Below are 19,329 nucleotides of genomic sequence, written 5' to 3'. Positions count from 1 at the left end.
GTTGTATATACAAAGCGTTGTGCACAAATTTTGTTGTTTCTTCCATTGTGTATTGAAGGAAAGACCGACAAGTTCCGAGATCCAATAGTGCTCTTAATATTGATCTGGATTTTTTTTTTTTAACCTTAAAAAATGTTAATTCAGTTAGTATGGTTGAACTAACATTAATCCTTAAGAGTCTCTCTAAAAACCTGGCATTGTTCCAGGTAGCCACCCTTTTACGTTACCCTTATTACTACAAAAACCCTCATTTTTTTTTCTAAGCTTTTTGAGGATTTCGATGGCGAGAAATTACTCGGGTAGAGAATTGATGCTGAGGGGTCCTCTCAGAGCCAAAGTGACAGAAACTGGCTCAGTGCTGAGGCTGGCTTGGTGTCACTGCCAGCCAGGCAGCTGGCAGCTACCAGTGGTTTTGGGGAGCAACAGCAGGGTACCGTGGAGGAGCAAAGCCCATCCAGTCACTCAACTCTTCCCAGCTCCCAGGAGATGTGTAGCTGGCTGAGGCCATCAGCCATGCTGTCTGCGAGGTCTGCATGCAGATTACTCTACCTGGTGGTTCTATGTTTTGAATTTAAATATATATTCAGAGTAAGCTTCATTTATTTCTTTCCTTCATTTAGGTATATGTCTCTTCATCATCTTTTGTGTACGTTTCACAACACTTTGTTTAGGATGGGTGTTTCAGAAATTCCTATTTTTGTTCAGGTCAAAAAAAACTCCCAGCCTTTTTTTTTATGTTTCACAAGTGCTTTCTCACTCTGCTTGTGATTAAGTACAGTGTATTCTTTTTGTATGAAAGCAAAATTTTAATTTTGGAACAGATGAAGCCCTATATGGAGTATTATGGTTACTCAGAAACTTTGTTCCTGCAGGCGTTGATGCTGAAGTGTGTTTTGAGGACAGAGCCAACAGGGGGAGCACAAGCATCATTTATCTTCTTGGCTGAGTTAATAAAATGATGCTGCACCTTTTCAGCTTTTTGAGATTGTAAGATTATAGGATGAAGTTTTGCCTAAAACTGTTTTTTGTTTGTTTTTTTTTTTTTCTTGCTCCTTTTATTTTTATATCTGTATCGATAATTGATACGTATGTTACAGGACCCAGCTAGCCCCTGGCTTGGGAAACAGTGATCCTATCAGCTGTCTGGTCAGTCCTGGAATACTGGGGAAGTCCTTGAAGTTGTGGCCTTTGCTCTGCTTACCCTGGCTTCCTGCTTGATTGCGAGGAGGGGCCACAGGGAGTCTGGCAGTAATTAAGGGCACAAGGGATGTGGAGGAGGTTCCTCTTGGCCTTAGCAAGCACTTTCAGTTCCTCCTGGCCTTAGCAAACACTTACATTGGTATGATTTGGAGTTGTGTTGATGGGCCATGAAATGTGACCTGCTACATTCCCTCAAGTGAGAAGATGTGATTGTGAGATAGGACCCAGGGAAACAGAAAGTTAAAGCGTGTGCAAGAGCGATGAGCCTTTGGGCATCCTCTGCTGGCCCTCCCTGCCTGCCCTGTTTTTCTGCCCAGAGGTTACAGCTGTAAGGAGGAGTGATGCCAGAAGAGATGAAGAAAGGAGTATGGTTCTTCCTGTCTTGACATGATTTTATTTTTCTTTAGCAAACCTCAGCACAAGGATGGAGTATGCCTGGTTCTGCATACAAATTGGGGGATGGGAGGCTGGAGTCAACAGTGTGCCGTCTCGGCCAAAAGGGCCAACCATGTCCTGGTGTGTATCAAGCACATCCCAGCTGGCTGGTTGAGGGAGGTTATTGTCCCACTCTGCCCTGCAGTTTTGGGCACCCCAGTATAAGTACATCAAACTTAAATGTTTTAGAACTTACATGTGCTTCCAGTATATTCTGGAGTGGGTCCAGAGGAGGGCGACCAATATGTTGAGAGGTCTTGAAGGCAAGACTTAGAAGGAGTGGCTGAAGTCATTGGGTTTTTTCAGGTTGGAGAAGAGAAGGCTGAGGGGTAACCTTATCACAGTCTACAGCTTCCTCAGGGTGGGCAGCAGAGGGGAAGGTGCTGATGATCTCTCTCTGGTGACCAGCGAGGAAATGGAATGAGGCTGCATCAGGGGGAGTTCGGACTGGGCTTTAGGAAAAGGTTCTTCACTGGGAGGGTGCTTGGTCACTGGAACAGGCTCCCCAGGGAAGTGGTCATGGCACCAAGCCTGTGAGAGTTCAAGGAGCATATGGATGACACTTTTAGTCTGTTTCCTTAATAGTCCGAATTTAACTGAACTCAACATCTACCTGTTGTGTTTTTGTTACGCTTTGCTCCCCAAATTAAAAAGCCTATAATGTGGCCTTTCCATTCCAATTGTAAACCATGATTTTTGAAATAAGATCTTTACTGTGCATTGTAAGGGACACTCAGAGTGTTGGGTAGAAGACCTACAGCTACACTGAGGTTCTCTTTCAGTATATGGTCAGGTTTGCAGCTTTGGCAAAGATGCGATGGATCAACAGAATGCCTCTTTAGAGAAGGTGCATCGTTTAGCTGTGGGTGTGGTGTCTGTACATTTTGGAAATAGATCTCCAAGGAGGATCTGGTCTATGGTTATTGTGTAACATCATGGAGTTGTATATGAAAATTCTTTTCTCTAGCTAGTGTGTGCTATTTAATGTATACTTTTTGAAGATAAACATTCTCCTTTGCATTTCCAAGGAACAGATTTTAGCTGTACTTCAAAGAAAACAATTTCCATGCAGAATTTGTATTTCACTGTATGCTTAATTATTTTTGGTGTACAGCTCATCTTTCAGCAAACATTCTAAACATAGTAGTGCCTTTTTGCTTTTTTTTTTTTTTAACCTTCAAAGTAAGGAAGTGTGTGACATGGCCTGTGTTAAGGGAAAAAGTGCTTATAATATGTGACAGCAGTTCCCATTTTCTGAACTAGGAGACCATACAAATCTGGATAAAAAGGTAGTATGTTTTTACATACAGGCATTTCTTAAAGCCTGATCCTATTTTTCTACCCTATTGTCTGAATGTACCTAGGTGCATACTGTATGGTAGTCCAGAAATGAGGTTTAAAATGAAAGTGTGCCTTTAAAATTGTGGGAGATAATACCATAAGAAGGAAGGTTTCAGAAGGTCACATATCTATTTATTAGTTCTGTACAGTGTTGTAGGTACCACATGATGAATCTCTGTTTTTTCCAGTCTATGGGACATCTGTGATTTCTTCATGGTGTCCTAACTTCTGTCAGAATGTAGCAGAAATAATAGTTGGAAATTGCTTAAGTGCATCTTTTCCCTTTAATGTATCTGGTTTACTGGTTTGTGATTTTTTTTTTTGATTTAATGAGGAAAACACTGCCTACCACGTATGTAAAAGTTACTGGAAATTAAATTTTAACACATTGAGAAATTTAGAGATACTATAACAATCTTAATTTCAAAAGAAAAGGAAGAAAGTAAACTGCGTGCATACCTAAACATTGGTAAATAAAAGTTGTAAAGCTTTAATTGAAATAAAAAGTTACAGCATTCTTCAAATAATATTGTTGCCGCACAAAACTTTATTCTTAAATGTCAACTCAAAACTAGTTTTTCTTATTGTCCTGGCAGATCAGAAAATTAAAACCGGTTAATAACATTTTTTCCTGTGTCATTTCGGTGAAACCATACTTTTCAGCAAGATATAACTTTTTAACATGAAGAATTACCACTTATAGTTAGAGTGAACTCCTTTACTGCAAGCCACAATTAAGCTTTTGTGTTCTGTTCCTTTTGCTGTGAAGTTGGTAATCCAGCAACTGGGATTGGGTTCGTTATAGTTCATGTGTGGGCTCAGTCTGGAGTAAGTGCTTGCAGATGAAGAGAAACCAAACCTTGGCACTGGTTAACTGATAACCTGCCAATTCTTATATGTCCTCTTAGGAGAATGCACGTTTCGGTTTCAGCAGTGTATTTCAGCATTCATTGAAGAATCTGTAATTTCCGTTGCTGGCTGAGAGGAGGCTGCTGGGGTTGTTTCTTGGGGTTGTTTCTACATGCTAATGGCAGAGTTTCTTGTAGACTTCCTTTGTATGTAATTTTGGAAGTACATGATTGTTGGTGGCAGTAGACTCATCTTTTTCCTTTTATTAAAAAAGAATATTTTTTTTTTTTGTCAAAGCTAACTCCTTTGTCTAATTTTAGCTATTAAACTGTCACAGTGGTTTCCTGAAGATAGGAAAACTTTTCCACATACAGAAGAACATACAGACAATAAGCTTTGTACAAGCCCAAGCAGTGTTATCAGTGAATTGCCATTTTGTTGGGAAAATAATTTTTATTCTTCTTTAGACCAGAGTGGGCTTCATATCAGTTTCTGTGGTTGTGGTATGCTCTGTGCCATCTATGTCAAGCACTGGCACAAATCCTCCTAAATAATACATAACTATGTAACTCTTACAAAAGATATCCCTTGTATATAAATTTACAGATTTATTTTTTTTTAAAAGCAGAGTATTTCAAGATTGCCAAAGTGAGTGATAAAGTGCTTGCGCTGATGTAGCTGTGCAAAGTTTTCTGCTTTAAATACAAACAGACAGGAATTGATATTACTATAGCAACATTACAATGCTATTGATGAGTAGTTTGCAGAAGCTATTTTAAATGTTTACTGCACATATTTCAGAGTAGATGAGAGAAAACCTTTTGTTTTGACTATCTGTGCTGCCCCAGCTGGTGTATTGCCTAAGCTTTGGAGCAGGCAGCATAAAGTAGAACGCGGATGCCTGTTAATGGTAGAACTCACATAAACATTCTGTTTCCCTGGACGTACCAGCATTTTCCCATGAAAAGTCTTTTTGTAGATCCAATTTAGATGGATCTCTTGCAGGTAACTGAACCACCCCACAACAACAGTAATTGTCTGGAAATCCTGGGTGTGAGCATGAGTAGATCAGCTCTGGAATATATTCAGCACTTGTGAGAAGCGCTGGATCACCAGTATTTCTGCTGGATCACCAGTATTTCTGCTGGATCAGGGATGTGCTGTTGGCACTAGAAAGCTGGAAGCTGGGGCTTCCCCCACTGCATGAGCAACATCTGCCTCTTTTGCACGTGTGTTAAGACTGTTAATGTGCACAGGTATGGTGTTAAATTTACTGTACAATGCATATATGTTGGTGCACTTTATTCCCAAGTTGTGCTTGGGAAAGAGAGATGGTAAGAGTTAGCTCTTTGGCCTCAATCTGACCACCATCTTTCCCAGCATACCTCAGGTGTGTAGAGCTACCTTCTGGGCAAACAACTCCAGCAGAAGCGAGCTCTTTTTGGTCACTGTCCTTCCCAGGGACCTGTGGGGGAATGTACATCATCCTGTAAAGGGCCACAGAAGAAGGTCCTGTAAGAAGTGTAGGTTGGATGCTTAACATGAAGACAAGCTCTGGGTTGGGTGATTGCACTGGCAAGTAACAAGTGGCATGTCAAATACAGCTTGAAGGCTCCCATGCTGCACACTTGACCTGCGCATAAGTGGTAAATCCGGCTTGTTAAGGCTGTAGCACACTTCTTGCGGTTGTGCAGATGCAGCTACTGCTCGTGTACGTGGCAGCGTTAAGGGCTTCGTAGGGGGAGTTACGATAACCCTTGTTAATGGTCATTCGTTTTTCAGTTTTTCTGACAGATTCTTCCTTTGATGCCTCTGGGCGTCAAAAGGCTGCTGGCTTTTAAGGTGTTGATGTGAACTGCGGGTGTCAAAAAAGGTGTAACTAATAATTATGCTTCTGTATTTGAACTTAACTTATCCCTCTCTCAGCTGCTGCAGGCTGGTTTTCATGGGTGTCATTGTTTGCACCTACAGCATCTGTGCTTTTGCTCTCCACGGGTCATTTGATGTGTGCTGTCAGCCCAGTGCAGGTGTTTTGTTCTGTCTTCCTGCTGTAGCCGTGTCATTTCCTGTGACATAAACGTTCTATGGAATTCCCATCTTAAAAATTTGATTTCTGCTGTCCCCTTTGCAGAAATGATGTTCCTTGAAGGCTGCAGATTTTTGTAGATCTTTAAATACAAGTCAGCTGTAGCGGTGAGCAACAGCAACTGCTGACGTGTACTTGGATTTCCTCACGTACTCAGCAAGGCTCTAGATGCTTTTTGTTACTCAGTGTCAGGTAGATAATTGTGCGTAGCTTTTAGGATCGCGTTCTGATGAAACAGTTGAACACTTTCTCTAGCTGACAGATGTTTCAGTATGCGGGCTTTGCATATTTTTATTCAGATAGTTCAAAGTGTCTACGTTATCATTGCAAAACCCTCGAGACAAGATCTGAGAAGGAAACAGGGCCTCACAGAGGTTCACATCAGCTTCACAAGGATAAATGCGAGCACCAGAACCAAGACAATCAGCAGAAAATTGAGTAGCAGGTTGAGGCCCCTGTTGTTAGCAAGATCCATAACGTGGCTCCCTCTGTTGTGCTCGCAGCAGACTATTGATTGTAGCTTTGGGCTGCTCCTTGAGTAGTAAGCAATATAGACTCACATGAGTTTCACTGTGTCCTCAGCTGTTTACCTGTTTTTAGTTTCTGCCAATTGAGGAAAAAAATGTTTGTTTACAATAACTAGATTTTTTAGTTTTCCCAGAAGAGGAATCTGGATGCTCCTACAAGCCTTTTTTCCCAAATACCTTAAAAATAAATTAAAAAAAAATTAAAGTTAATGGTAGCTTTCATTTTACTACTGAAGAACTTCTAAAGAACTGGGTAACGGAGAAAGGACTTGAATTTTATATAGTTTGGCTATTTACTCTTTAAAATGTGTGTGGTACTCCTCAGGCCCATTTGATTTTCAAAAGAATGGCTATTGGCAAGACTTGCTCTGTTTCAGCTGTAGATTTTTGAAACCTTACTTTTAAAAGACGATCTCTGCAGGTGCAAAATCCCCAACTTTTTCATGTGGGTAAAATGTACCTCTGTTACCCAGGAGTGTTTCCTGCCCTTCTAGGGTTTGGCACCGTGCAGCGCGGTGGGTCGCGGTTTGCCAGCAGTGAGCCCTGGGGGATTCACTGCAGCTTTGCAAATGCCTTATTAAGAATCTAGGCTGGGCTGGCAGAGGATGCATCCTTGGAGCTTTTAATAGCACATACGCAATAGCTTATTTTAAGATAGTATTAATAACTTAGCAATTGTGTTTTATATATAGAAATATATATATAAAATAAATAAATAGGACCACTCAGCCCTAACAGTGAAATGTTGCCAAAACTTCTTTGTAATATCCGGCTAAGTTTTTAGGGAAGATCACAAGAGGGCAGTGTTTTATAGCTTTGTTTTTATAGCATTTTTATACAGAAATGGCACTTCTGGCATTTTTTTATCTAAAAAAAAAAAATATAATGGGCTTATAAAACAATCGGTTTCACTAAACTAACTGTCAGATATTACAATAAATCTAGGGCTTGTTTTAAATAATTTAAATTACCAGGGTTCTTACTGAGACAAGCATCAGTTTTTAAAGGAATCCTTAGAAATATGTTCTGTTTTTAATCCTTGCAATGAACAAGAGGTATTCACTCATCTCCTTCTGTAACCAAAACAGGTTGGTTGGTTTGTTTGTTTGTTTTTCAGTTTCTAACATCTAGGTCAAAGCTAAAAGGCCTACATTTGTTGTGAAATAAAAGGTATCTATGGATCTTATAGGACTTCACAAATATTTTCTAATTATATTCTGACAGGCAGTATTTATTAATAGCCATACAAATACAGGTATCTGGTCTGTAATCTGTAATATATTAGTATGCTTCCAGATATGAACAAGAATACTCTCAATATGAATGTGTTCATTACTGTGCTATAATTTTGGCAGAGAGGATATAGGCAAAGTGCATCTCGGCATGAGTGTGTATGGCTGACGTGATTATTGTTCTGTGTGTAATTGCAGCAAAACTTATGTAGAAGTTCTTTATGCTGGAGAAAAAGTTTTGTGCATGTTTTGTGAAAAAATTTGTTTAAGCCTATTTTACACTTAGTAAGGGCAGTTGTTGCTACATTCAGGCAGAAAAGTTAATAAAGAAATGCAAGTAGCTGCAGCTCTCTGAAGTGCCTTACTGACTAGTCTTGGTCAGAACAAAATTTCAATTCTGAAATGGGTCATAGCTTCACCTACAGGAAAATGGATAGATGTATCAATTTTTGCTGAGGGGAAACATCTTTAAACCCAGCATATTCTTGTTCCTGATCCAGCTCTTTCCGAGTGTAAAATTGCCATGGAAGGGTGTTTTTTTTTTGTTGTTGTTTGGTTTTGGGGGTTTTTTTTTGGTAAAGACTAATTGTTGCCTGATTCACGATCCGTGTGTGTAATAAGAATTTAGCAAAAAGACATAGCCTTGGGTGGAGTGGAACAGAGAAATGAAAACTTAATCCAAGCTACATGCTATGTTTGGAATTTTTATTATGGCTCATAAAAATAGTGAACTTTTTGATTACATTTTCACAAAATTCATTAGGGTTGTTTATGTGCACTAGTTGGTGAGCGTAAATTAAGTATGTGTAGGTGATCTGGACATCACAAAATAGGCAAGATTACTGTTGAAAACCAAACCAAAATAAACAGAGGTATAAAGAATTAGAAATCCGCATGATGCCTAACTGTTTTTCACGTAACTTTAATAAGTGGATGATAGAATGGATGCTTCTTTCTGAATGGAATTGTATTTAAGTATCTTATCTTATACATTAATATATTTTCAAGCAGTCATTTTAATAAATAAAAATACAGTAGATGTTAGTATTAAAGCCCATATAAGTATACAAAGAAGATTGTACTATATACAAAAGACTTTATTTTTTTAATCTCTGGGTTCAGGTGACATTTAGTGATATAGAGGACAGTAGCAGTTTTTCAGATCAGCAGAACACTAAGACACAGAAGACCCATACAGTACATGCAATTTATCTGCATTGCTGTAAAATAACAGTAGGACTCCCAGTTTATTTACACTTAGGTTTTGCTCTTGTTTATTCATTGTTTTTAAATAAATAATGGCCTTTCAAGTACATAAGAGGAAAGTGGTGGGTTTGTTTTTATGATGGGGGTGGGGGTCTAATTTTTTTAGCAGTGCTTTACTTTGACTTCTACATATTACTGGCTTGTGAAACCTGCAATCTCAATGAGTCCTCAGGATGTTTGTGCTGATATTTTACTCTTAAAACCTTTTTTCTGCGGTAACTTTTCAGTACTGTAAAACTGTTGTGTATTTCCAATTGAAATATCATAAAACACCTCCAAAGTAAACTAAAACTGGAAACCCTATTCATCACAAAAATATAGGTTTAAAAAGAAAAGTAATTTTAGATTTTTCTTTTTCCATCTCTCTCCCTCACCCCCCGAAAGTGCACTGTGTTTGTGGCTTTTCTTAAGAAGAAGGAGTAATGGGAAAAGTGCACTTATTAAAATCTCATGCATTTGTTACAGTGGTCAGAATGCATGAAATGGAAATGAGATTTACACTGATATTTTGAATCAGTAGTATTCATATGCTAACTTGTGAGTGGGGGTGTGTGTTCCCAATCTCATCAGTGCTGGCCCTAATCTTCATACAGTAGCTAATTTCTTCTAGTGATTAACCTCATTTCAGAGGTCTGGTCTGAGTGTATCTGTTTGCCAGATAGGAAGTGGATCACCACTGGACTTGCTTTCATTCCATCAAATACAGAGTTTTTCCAAAGGTTTCTTGTATTCCTGCTCAGCTGTTCATTGTCAACCTCTACTCATGGAATACTAAGTCTTAAAGGCAGACTACAAGATCAAAATAAACTTGTTTTGATTTTCTGTACTCATCAACAGGATTGCTGATGTACGGTGGTATAGAAAGATGCCTGTTTAAAAAAAAAAAAAAGCCTGTTTGAGCTCTGTCTACTGATTCTTGAGCTTTCTTTAAATTTGAAAACCCTATAAAATTTCTAGGAATTTAGCTTAGTACCAGCAACACATGGGAGGGTTGGAAATCTACTGCTCAGTCTTGTTACTGACAACTGCTGGAGTAGAAACTTCATCTTTTACATGTATAGACGCTGGTATACATGCTAGAAAGATATTTCTGTAATGCTTTCCCTCCTGTGCATAACTGTTCCATTATTTATTTTATTTTTTATATAGTATTCATTTTAGGAAAACACTTGTTCTCTAACAGGCGTTTGCAGTTGAAGGTGGTGATGGTACTTATATTTGTATAATACACTTCAATCATGGGAGTAAGGGAGACCTAAACTTTCCTCTTTACCACATCAGAGGTAAACTACGTTGAGTGATATGGGCAAATACCAAGTTTTCTGCAGTTTTAAACTAAGGAGATTATTGCATAAATTACATCAGGCCACAATAAAGTTGTCTGAAGCCAAATAATACGAACTTGGAGAACAATTTTTGATTGTTAAGTTGTGCGAATTGTCATGCCAGTTAAATGACTATAGAAAATGAAATCTTTGTGTCGTCCTTTGGACTGGGCTGACCACTATAAACGAATGACAGATGCTCTCTTTAAATACCAGTGTGATAGTGCCAATTTTTCTGCAAAACATAGTGAAAAAACTTTCCAGATGTCATTTAGTTCTTACTTAGTAAGGGTACATCTAGTGAGAAATGCTGTAAATGAAGTTGCCACTTTTCTTTCAGATCCAAGTTGTGTGTATATATATACATACATATACATATGTGTGTGTATATATATAAGATCCCTTAAGCAGGGAGAAAAATATATGAAATAGTATTTATTTTTGGGTTAGAAGACATTTTTGGTTTATTCTCATATTCCCTTAAAGACACTAAAACACTTTGAATGCCTTCAGTTGATAATGCAGAGATGCAGCACCTTGAAGTAAGCAGAGCAGAAATTTTCCTAGGATGTATTGAGGGCTGTGCCTGTAGCTCTTTGGGTGAACATGGGCTGAATTTAGAACCCCTCCAAGGGCTTTAGGATTTTCAGAGAAATTTAAAAACACCCAAAGTGAAGTTGCTGTTTGTGTGATGTAGCTAAAACATTGCAGAACTTACCAACTCCATTAAGAGGCAGTACTTTACCCCATTCAGAAAAGACATCTCTTGACCAAGACAGACAAATTAGGTCATGCACAGCTTTGTAACAACAGGCTCTAAACACTGTTCTGCACAGAAGTGTAGTTTTAATACATGTAGCAGGTAGAAAGAGAGTAGTGCGATGGTTGGCGTACAGCTCTAGTCCAAGTGCTAGCCCCTCTCACAAGAGGATCCTTGCATTGGGAGTTGTGGGTGTAGGTCTCTCTTCCCTTTCGGGTGACTTTCCTAGAGGACAGTGCAGAGAAGTGCTGGAACTTCAGAGGAGCATCACAATGATACAGATCAGCAAGAGGCAAATTAAGATCAGGCAGAAATTCACAAAGAGCTCTTGGAGCCTTTGGCGTGCTTGTGGGTTGACCTCAATAGTTGAGGCTCTCCTCAGAGCAGAGCGGGTTATGTATTGGACCTTCTCCATGGCAACGAGAAAGCAGAGGGCACAAATCAGAGGTTTTAGGAGTGCAGGAAAGAGGAAGAGTTGTCAGGAACAGTGCAAAGTGCCTATTATCTTCTCTTTTTGTTTTAGACAGCCTTTGTGGAGCTGGGAAAGCAGGAAAGCGAAGAGTTAGAAATGCCAAAGTAAAGAGTTTTGATGAGTGCAAATGAAGATTGTTTTAAGGTTCTAAAAAGCCTGAAGTAAATAGGTTGCTTTTACTTTAAAACAGGATTTGTGCTGTATTGTGCTTTTCCTCCTGAAGGCTACTGAGCACCTGTTTCTTAGCAGTGGTGAGGAATTGTGGATATGTGGGATTTATTCAGGTCATTGCTTTAGATCCTAATCTCTCCATCCTTCACAGTTGGTGGAAAGGCCACGAATGATTTCCCTTTCACCCCTGCTTTAATTGTTCAAGCACACGTGAAAGCCTGATGATATGGCTCGAGTCACAGACCTTTCAGCCAGGAGATCTGGAGATTACTGCTGGCTGTTAGTGACCCAGGCAGATCATCTGATTTACCAGTACCTTATTTTGGAAGGGAGGAAAAGAAATCTTGTTGGAGCATTTCCATTCCAAGTAAAAATACTTTAAGGTGCGTAATTACAAGCTGTGCATCACTGCTGTAGGGGATTTTAGTAGTCAACAGACAAAACTGAAAAAGGACTAAAATTTTTTATGTATACATGTAGGCCCATGCATTACAAAATGTAGGTGCAAAGACAGAGGACTGCTATGAGGAACAAAATAAAGCATGTATGTGATTTTGTCTCTAAAGTGAGTGTGTTATTTCAAGTATATTTTCCCTGTCTTTAATGTCAGTGACAGATGACAGTTGTCCTACACCACAGCTACTTATTGGGAGTTTTAAAACCCTTCTGTATGAACCCTCCATGGGAAGAGGCTGGCTTTGATGAATGCTTGCTTAGCGCATAGCGAGGGGGATCCTGTAGGTGTTACGGCAATGTGAAAAATTGGTTTTCAAGATGATGATGATGTATACATCTCTCAAACTTTTCTCCTAAAGCTGCATTTGCCAGTAAATGTTTTATGAATGTTTATCTCATGATATCTTTGACAGAAGGCCTCTCCTTGTCATCTTCTTTTTTTTTCCCAAGAAATGAAATTCCTGTCTGCTCATTTATGCCACATAAAGGAAAACCATTGCTTAGATATCTGCTACCTAAATTATATGATGATCCTGGCTGAATCAGAGGTACTTTGTTGTCCACAAATTTGCCTTTAGATCGGTTAAAATGGAAATCCTTAAAATGAAACAGAAGTGTCTTTCAGACTCTTCTTTTTTAGTCCCTCTATGTGGGGCTATAGATTCGAATAGTGCTGTATGAGCAGAATACATGTGCTTTCAGTGGCAGTGTTGGTATTTAAAAAGAGAGTTTTAAAAGAAACCAGATTACACATGGATATTTTAATGCCTTTAGATGATTCCATGTGCTGACATCTCCTCCTAAAACCGAATTTCAGATCTTGTTATTGAGTTTTGAGCTATAGTTGATCTTAACTTTATTGCAAACAAAACACACACCAGGAACTTACTTTCATAGTGAATGTAATTTTTCAGCTTTGTTTGACTTTATGCTGTACCTGTTTTTATCTATTTAAGCAGTTAAAGTGCTTGCCAAGTATATTCTACTTAGCTCTCTGCTGGTCACTGTCTGTCCCAAGTGCAGTAAAAGCAAGACACGCACAGGAATTCTCAAGCGCTTGGCTGACGGCACATTTGTTCTCCCAGCCCAGTTCGGGCTGGGGTGCATTAGGCTGTTTATCCTCTTCTAGACAAGGCATGGTAAGTGAACCACTAACGGATTTACGCTAGTACAGAGAGGTTTGTGTAACCCGTGTGTGTGTGATGAACACTGCACAGAGAACAGTATTTCCCAAGAATGACTTCATCACAACTCCCTATGTCTTTTTGTAATGCAGGGTGCGTGCAACCTGTGGGCTTTGGGTTGCGCGTGACCTGCTGCAGCAACAGATTTGTCTTCTTCCTGGCTGCCCTCAGGAGGGCTGGGGCAGCATGAGTTTTTACCCGCATAGATGCACAATAAGTCCATTTCTGTGTACAGCATTAGATCTACTGCACATAGGCGAGCAGCTGCACTGCTGTGTTGCTGCATAGGTTTCAATTGCATGACTCACGGGACAGGACCTGGGGCTCTGAAGTGCTTCTGTAAAAGGCAATATTAGCTGGTTGGGCATCTTGAATGCAAGGTCAACACAGGTGAGGAGGGATGGTGAGATCTCTTGGGAAGGGAAAAAAAATTATTCTTCCCTTTGAAATGGATGAGGGATGTTTCTGAGGGAGAAGGCAGTAGGTCAGAAGGCTCAGTCGAGCTGTGACACTGACATTGGCTGTTTGAACATACATTACCAGACAGGCGATAAGAAAGGGTATTTTAAAAAGGAAGATAGTGTAAGTTAAAATGTATAACTTTTATGTCTAGAAAACGATGTAGAGAAGGGATCAGGAAAGGTCAAAATAGAGTAACCTGGTTTTCTTGATGTAAAAGCTCATATGGAATTGGAAATTTTAAAAACACCTACACATTGTTTTACCTACTATGCCTGTCTGTGCAAGAACCTTATAAGCAAAGGAAGCAAACTCTGTGTCTGTATTTCAACAAGTTTGTCTTTACAAGTGCATGGCTTCAATTAATAAACACATACCTTGCTCGTTAATCCTCCATGGCGCTGTCACCCACCTAAAGTGTGCATAAAGAGAAACAGGATTCAGTAACACAGCTGTGTATGGGTGGCTGGCAAGGTCAAAATGGACAGCCTGAAAAATAATTACACTGAAATGAGGGCTGATCATTGCCACAAATAGTAGCTGCTCTGCTGTTTAGACCCCTGACTGTGTTTTAGGACAGTATTAAGAAGTATTATGCATACACACACCACTTCTTGACAGGAAAGTGCAACAAAAGGGCAAGGTATAGTTGATTATTTTTTTAAAAACCAGTGTTGCACTCATGTGTGACAAGACCAAGTATTGCACAAGAGAAGCTGCTGGCTGCATTGCTTTGCAGTTGTGTTCAATCCAGTGCTGTTAATGGACGTGAAAGGCTTGTTTTATGCACAGCGCGGGTCTGCAGGAAGCGTTCACGTGGGTGATGCCATATGTTAGTTACTGTGTAGGGGATCCCTTATACCTGCTGCCCTAGAATGAGTCTCCAATCGCAATTATTGCTTCTTTCTCCACTGACATGTGACTGTTCCCTGATTTGTATTAGGTTATTTTTATCTTTGTTCCTGGGCGTCCTTCACAATGAGAGGAGGTGTGTGACCAAAGTGAAAACTGTGGGCCACGTTCGTTCCTGGTGCAACTGCATTGACTCCATTGAAGTCACACGGGATAAATTTGGCTCCTTTGGAAATGCCACAGCAATTTTAGACACAGCCTGTTTCCTGTCATATGTTTACTAAATGCAGCAGTGATATCAGTGGAATAGAAGAGGTTTGACATATTTGATTTGTTGCTCTCCCATACGACCAACTGAAGCCCTGAAAAGGCATTATTAAAAAGTAATATTGCATAACAGTCTATTGCATGAATTTTTACGAGATGCCCCCAAAACCTAGTAATTCATTTTCATCCACTGAAATGTCTTAATAACCATAAGCATAGTGATGCAAAAAGTACCATCAAGTTATGTGATCCTTGGTGTAGTATGTGTTTAGAACTGTTACCAAAAATTACCTGGCCTAAGAAATTCCTGTGGCTGTTTGTGTGAGCACTGTGACACTCCCAGGCAGGAATAGGCATTCTCTGCATGTTCAGAGGAGGTAAGTTTAAAGATTTGTGTCTGTAGTGCCAAAGCAAAGAAGAACCCTGCATGCAGGACTAAACGCTATGAGTTAAATTGAACCTGGAGCTCTTTGTCACCATTGTCTGTGGATACTGAGCTGCACTAGGTAGTTGTGTCAGTGAAGAAGGGTATTAAGGGTATCAGCCAAGTGCAGGAGAGGACAGATTGAGGGAGGAAAGTGGAAAATCAACAGAGGAAGAGAGGAGGAGTGTGGAAAAAGAGCAAGGAATTGTGCAAGGGGAAAGAGAAAACTGCAGCTGGAATACATTGTCATGGAAGAGAGCTAGAGACTCGCTTGTGGCATATAATGTCTTTTTTTCAGTCACATTCAGAAAACATTTCATTGGGATGGGGGAAGAAGCAACATACCAGCTCTCAGTGAGAAGTGCTGGTAACAGGAATAGCAAACTCATTTTATCCTGTTTTTTTTTAATAAAGTGTCAATATTTTTCATTTGTTTGGGAGAGGATAGGGGAAGGCTCACGCTTAAATCTGGATTCTTTTTTCCTCCCTCTCTTATTAATTCATTCCTCTTACAGTCTTCCTTTTGATTAGCTTTGATGTTCTCAGTGTTTTAGAAGCAAGATGGCCAGTAAAAGCCTATACCTGGATTTCAATTCTATGAGAATGTGACAGGTGTAGATGCAAAGAAATTAACACTGATGAATAGCTGAACGTGCCCGATTTGGCATTTTGTTCCTTGGAAGTTATCCACATACCTTGTGGGTAACTGGGACTTTTTTCTGTGTGGCGGCCCATTAGAGTAGCCTGGGAGCTAATGTTTTGGGCGAGTTTGGAACTCTGGACCATGCAGTGGGACCTGGGGCAGGTGCTTCAGCCTTCATACTCATCTGTTCCCCTCATCAAAACAAAGCATATAATAACCATATACTTTCTCCCATCTGTTGGTATGATTGGCCTTTTATGTAGTAACTTTATTTTAGGAAATTAACTCCTTCCTCCAGTGCATGCACTGAGTACCTAACACCTTGTAGTTTCAAGGGGGGGTTTAAGTTCTGGTGGTTCATATGACACTACTTATTAATAGGAAATGGGGTTAGTTCAATTTGAACTGAAGTAAAAATTGAAATACATCTGGTATGTATAAAAGGTAGGAATAGAAGGGGATGTTGCAAGTTGTGTTTTTGCCCTTTTTAGCAGCTCAGGACACAATGACATGGCAGTCTTTAAGAATATAGTGGATAAATTCAGCTTCTGAGAAGTAACTTGATGTCAGGAAAATCCTCTTAAGCCATGTATCAATCTCTAGAAAGCAAAAGCAATCTTCCAGTTCTAAAGTGTTTTGTAGTCTAGGGAACATAACAATACTTTCCTGTGGGATTTTTGTTTCTCCAGTTGGAGTACTTTTCTGTTCCTAAATCAAATTATTCTTAAAGCAAATAAAAAGCTGCTCTTGTAACTTTGTAGGTGTATCCCATACATTTTTGTTTCCTGATAGTCTGAAAAAAACAGTGAAAATCACCTTTACGCAAACTGGTTACAAACAAAGTGAGTTTCGTATTGTACAATGAAGACACTATATTCCTAACCTCTTCAGAGGATGAGAAATAAATGCAACTTTTTCAAATAGAAGTATGGTATGTACATAAATCTGAATCTCTCTAAATACAAGTAACGTAGTTGTCTTGACAATTGAGTGGTAAAAAGAAAAAAAGCAGAAAATTGTTTTTTGCTGTAAATTAAATGCAGTCTTTCACATCTGATTTGTAACATTTATCACCTGCTGTGTAGTACATGCTTCTGTCATGACTGTCGGCTGTTGTTACTCGGGCTTTGGATGTCTGTGACATGGGATGTTATTGGTGTGAAATTTTTAGATTTAACTTAACAGCTGAACCACACTGTCATCTTCTTGAAATCACCGAACTCTGTGATGGGATAGAATTAAGATGAACAGGCGTCCAACCTGCTGTAGCTATGGATGCATTCCAGTAGAGAGCTGCCTACAGCAGTTAAGTTTCTATGTGTATGTTCAGTCTGTGTGTGTATATGCATAAACTCTGTATGTTTAAAGGTGCGTGTATGCAGTGTATATGTTAGGAGAGAAAGATTTTCTGTGTGGTAAAATAAACCCAAACTCCTGTCTTCACTTGAAACTACATTTTATGTTTCTTTAGCCTTGGGAAAAAAAAAAAAAATTAAATGTTTGTCTGTCAGAATCTTCTTGCTCATTGTAAGCATTGGTTTGAAGGCACTGGGAGATCCGAAGTGCTGCTTCTGCCTGCTGGGAACAGCATCTAGAGAACTTCATAACAGGTTGTTTGCCTTAGGAGTAGCAGGGCGTCCGGACACTTCCAGTACTTGTCTATTCAAGAGTGGCGCAAGGCTGCTGAGCACAAAACCAAGCATATATTTTCGCCTGATGCATACCAGTCAGTAATAGGAAAAGGAATTAGGTGTGTCCGGTAGCGGGGAAAACACACCTCACAAAATTAAGGTCTATATTAAGTCTGTCTTTTCTAAATCCAGAACCTTAAGTAGATATAAGTAGTAAGGTGTGAATTAATGGAAGAGGAGAATGTGAATGTAAGGAGGATAAATTCCTTAGAGACCTAAATATTCATGAATCATATTAATTTTAAAAATATTTGTATATCTAAATATTAAAATGTCCTTTATGTTTCTGTTTAAGATGCACTCTCTTTTTGTTTGTTGTGATTTTTTTAAAGCTGAGGTTGTGTTTTGTTTTACAGTGTGTATGCACTTCCCTTAGTTGGAAATAAATGGATTACTTTCTGCATCCAAAATTCAGTTCGTGATGGTAGAAATCCTAGCTAAATTATTTATCTGTTATTAGAAGCATTCTAGGACAAGTTTGGCAGTTGCAGTGACCGCCTGGAGAAAATAAACCTTTAAAGGAATTCGTAGCAAAAATACTATATAAATTCTGTAGTTTGAGCTGCAGTTTGAGTAACAGAATATAATTTCAGTTCTAATACTTGTACCACTTAAAATTTTAATTAAAGATACTTTTTAATCATAGAGCAAGAAAAGGTTTGCTCTCTCAATGTGTTAGATCAGAAAAATGCTTTTCTGAGTTAAATGGTGAAAGAGCTTTACTCTTGCTGGGCTGTGGGTAGGCAGCTTTGGGGAAACAAGAGTGTCTACAAAACTTAAAGTGAATTACTCTCTTTGGATTTTGTATTAAAAAAACAAAAACAAAACCCAAACATACTAAATTTGAAAGGAGAGACAAAGGTCTGAGGAAAATGATGAAAGCTTCTCACCTTCTGGTGTAATGCTACCTGTATAAATCATCCTACCCAAGGACAACCGGTGTTCCACCAGCATATAGAAAAATCTCAGTTGCCTGTATTGTCCCTATAGTACATCCCCCCCCACCCCCCCAGTATTATATTTTTGACACAGAGCTGCAATGCCTACATTTCCATATTTTTTGATAAACAATAATAACGAGCTGTTAATTTGAGTAGAGGAATTTTTGTAGAAAACTACAGCTAGAGTGCTTTGCTGTAAGAATTAAAAGCATAAAAGAGGAGAGGTCCCTTACCTCTGGTGTGACTGTTAGTGAAGCGGAGAGGAGCCTGCTCGGGGCTGTGGGAAGTGTCTGTAGATCTCTGGCAACTTGTCCGAGTCTGTGACCAAGTTGTGGGAACAATTGAAGTAGGTTGAGAGGAAAAAATAACAAAAGTTTCAGAGGCAGGACTCCCGATGTCATTCAGCAGCTCACAAATTGTGATTGGTCCCATTTCTGCCTTCTGACACAGGCAGTTGCTCCTCTAAACTTGTTCACAGCAGTAATATATTAAACATGGGCAACATCTTTCCTCTTGTGAAGGGAACTGTGTGCCAGGGAGACCACCTGCGCAGCCACAGCGTGAAGGAATCTGGGAAGCAGCACTCTTCAGTGGGGTAGCGAAGGGAGCTGCTTGCTTACACCCTGACTTTTCTTAAACAAGAACTTAAATGGGAATTTGTTCAGGGACCTGCTTTTTGGATGTGTTACTCTCGCTACAGCAATGTTTATTCATCATAAAAAACCTAAATCTCTTGTGTGGGTGACCA

At 39.4% G+C, this 19,329-nt stretch overlaps 2 protein-coding genes across 6 annotated transcripts in view; one reads left to right on the top strand and one right to left on the bottom strand.

The window, feature by feature from the left end:
• The window catches only part of CEP85L (centrosomal protein 85L), a 148,071-nt gene that overhangs the window by 76,906 nt on the left and 51,836 nt on the right, over positions 1 to 19,329 (top strand). The gene's annotated exons all lie outside the window — the stretch shown is intronic.
• PLN (phospholamban) lies at positions 3,445 to 19,095 on the bottom strand. 5 transcript variants are annotated; one of them, XR_012463310.1, is made up of 4 exons: positions 18,815 to 19,095; positions 14,141 to 14,175; positions 10,980 to 11,559; positions 8,356 to 9,805 (listed from the first exon to the last, which is right to left on the bottom strand). XR_012463310.1 is itself a non-coding variant. In XM_074150744.1 (2 exons), exon 1 carries the CDS (start codon positions 11,434 to 11,436, stop codon positions 11,278 to 11,280), a length of 159 nt encoding a protein of 52 aa, XP_074006845.1. In that variant the 3' UTR covers positions 8,356 to 9,805; positions 10,980 to 11,277. The 5 variants fall into 5 exon arrangements, 1 of the variants encoding a protein (XP_074006845.1); XR_012463311.1 differs by lacking the exons at positions 8,356 to 9,805; positions 10,980 to 11,559 and adding an exon at positions 3,445 to 6,615; XR_012463312.1 differs by lacking the exons at positions 8,356 to 9,805; positions 10,980 to 11,559 and adding an exon at positions 3,445 to 6,514.

The sequence above is a fragment of the Numenius arquata genome, chromosome 7 (genome assembly GCF_964106895.1).
Source record: "Numenius arquata chromosome 7, bNumArq3.hap1.1, whole genome shotgun sequence".
Classification (NCBI taxonomy): Eukaryota; Metazoa; Chordata; class Aves; order Charadriiformes; family Scolopacidae; genus Numenius; species Numenius arquata.
The sequence above is the reverse complement of the archived record's forward strand: the minus strand, read 5'-3'. Positions and strand labels throughout refer to the sequence as shown.

Bases quoted from the DNA above. Each gene is read 5' to 3' on its own strand.
- PLN (XM_074150744.1), bottom strand. From the start codon at position 11,436: ATGGAGAAGGTCCAATACATAACCCGCTCTGCTCTGAGGAGAGCCTCA.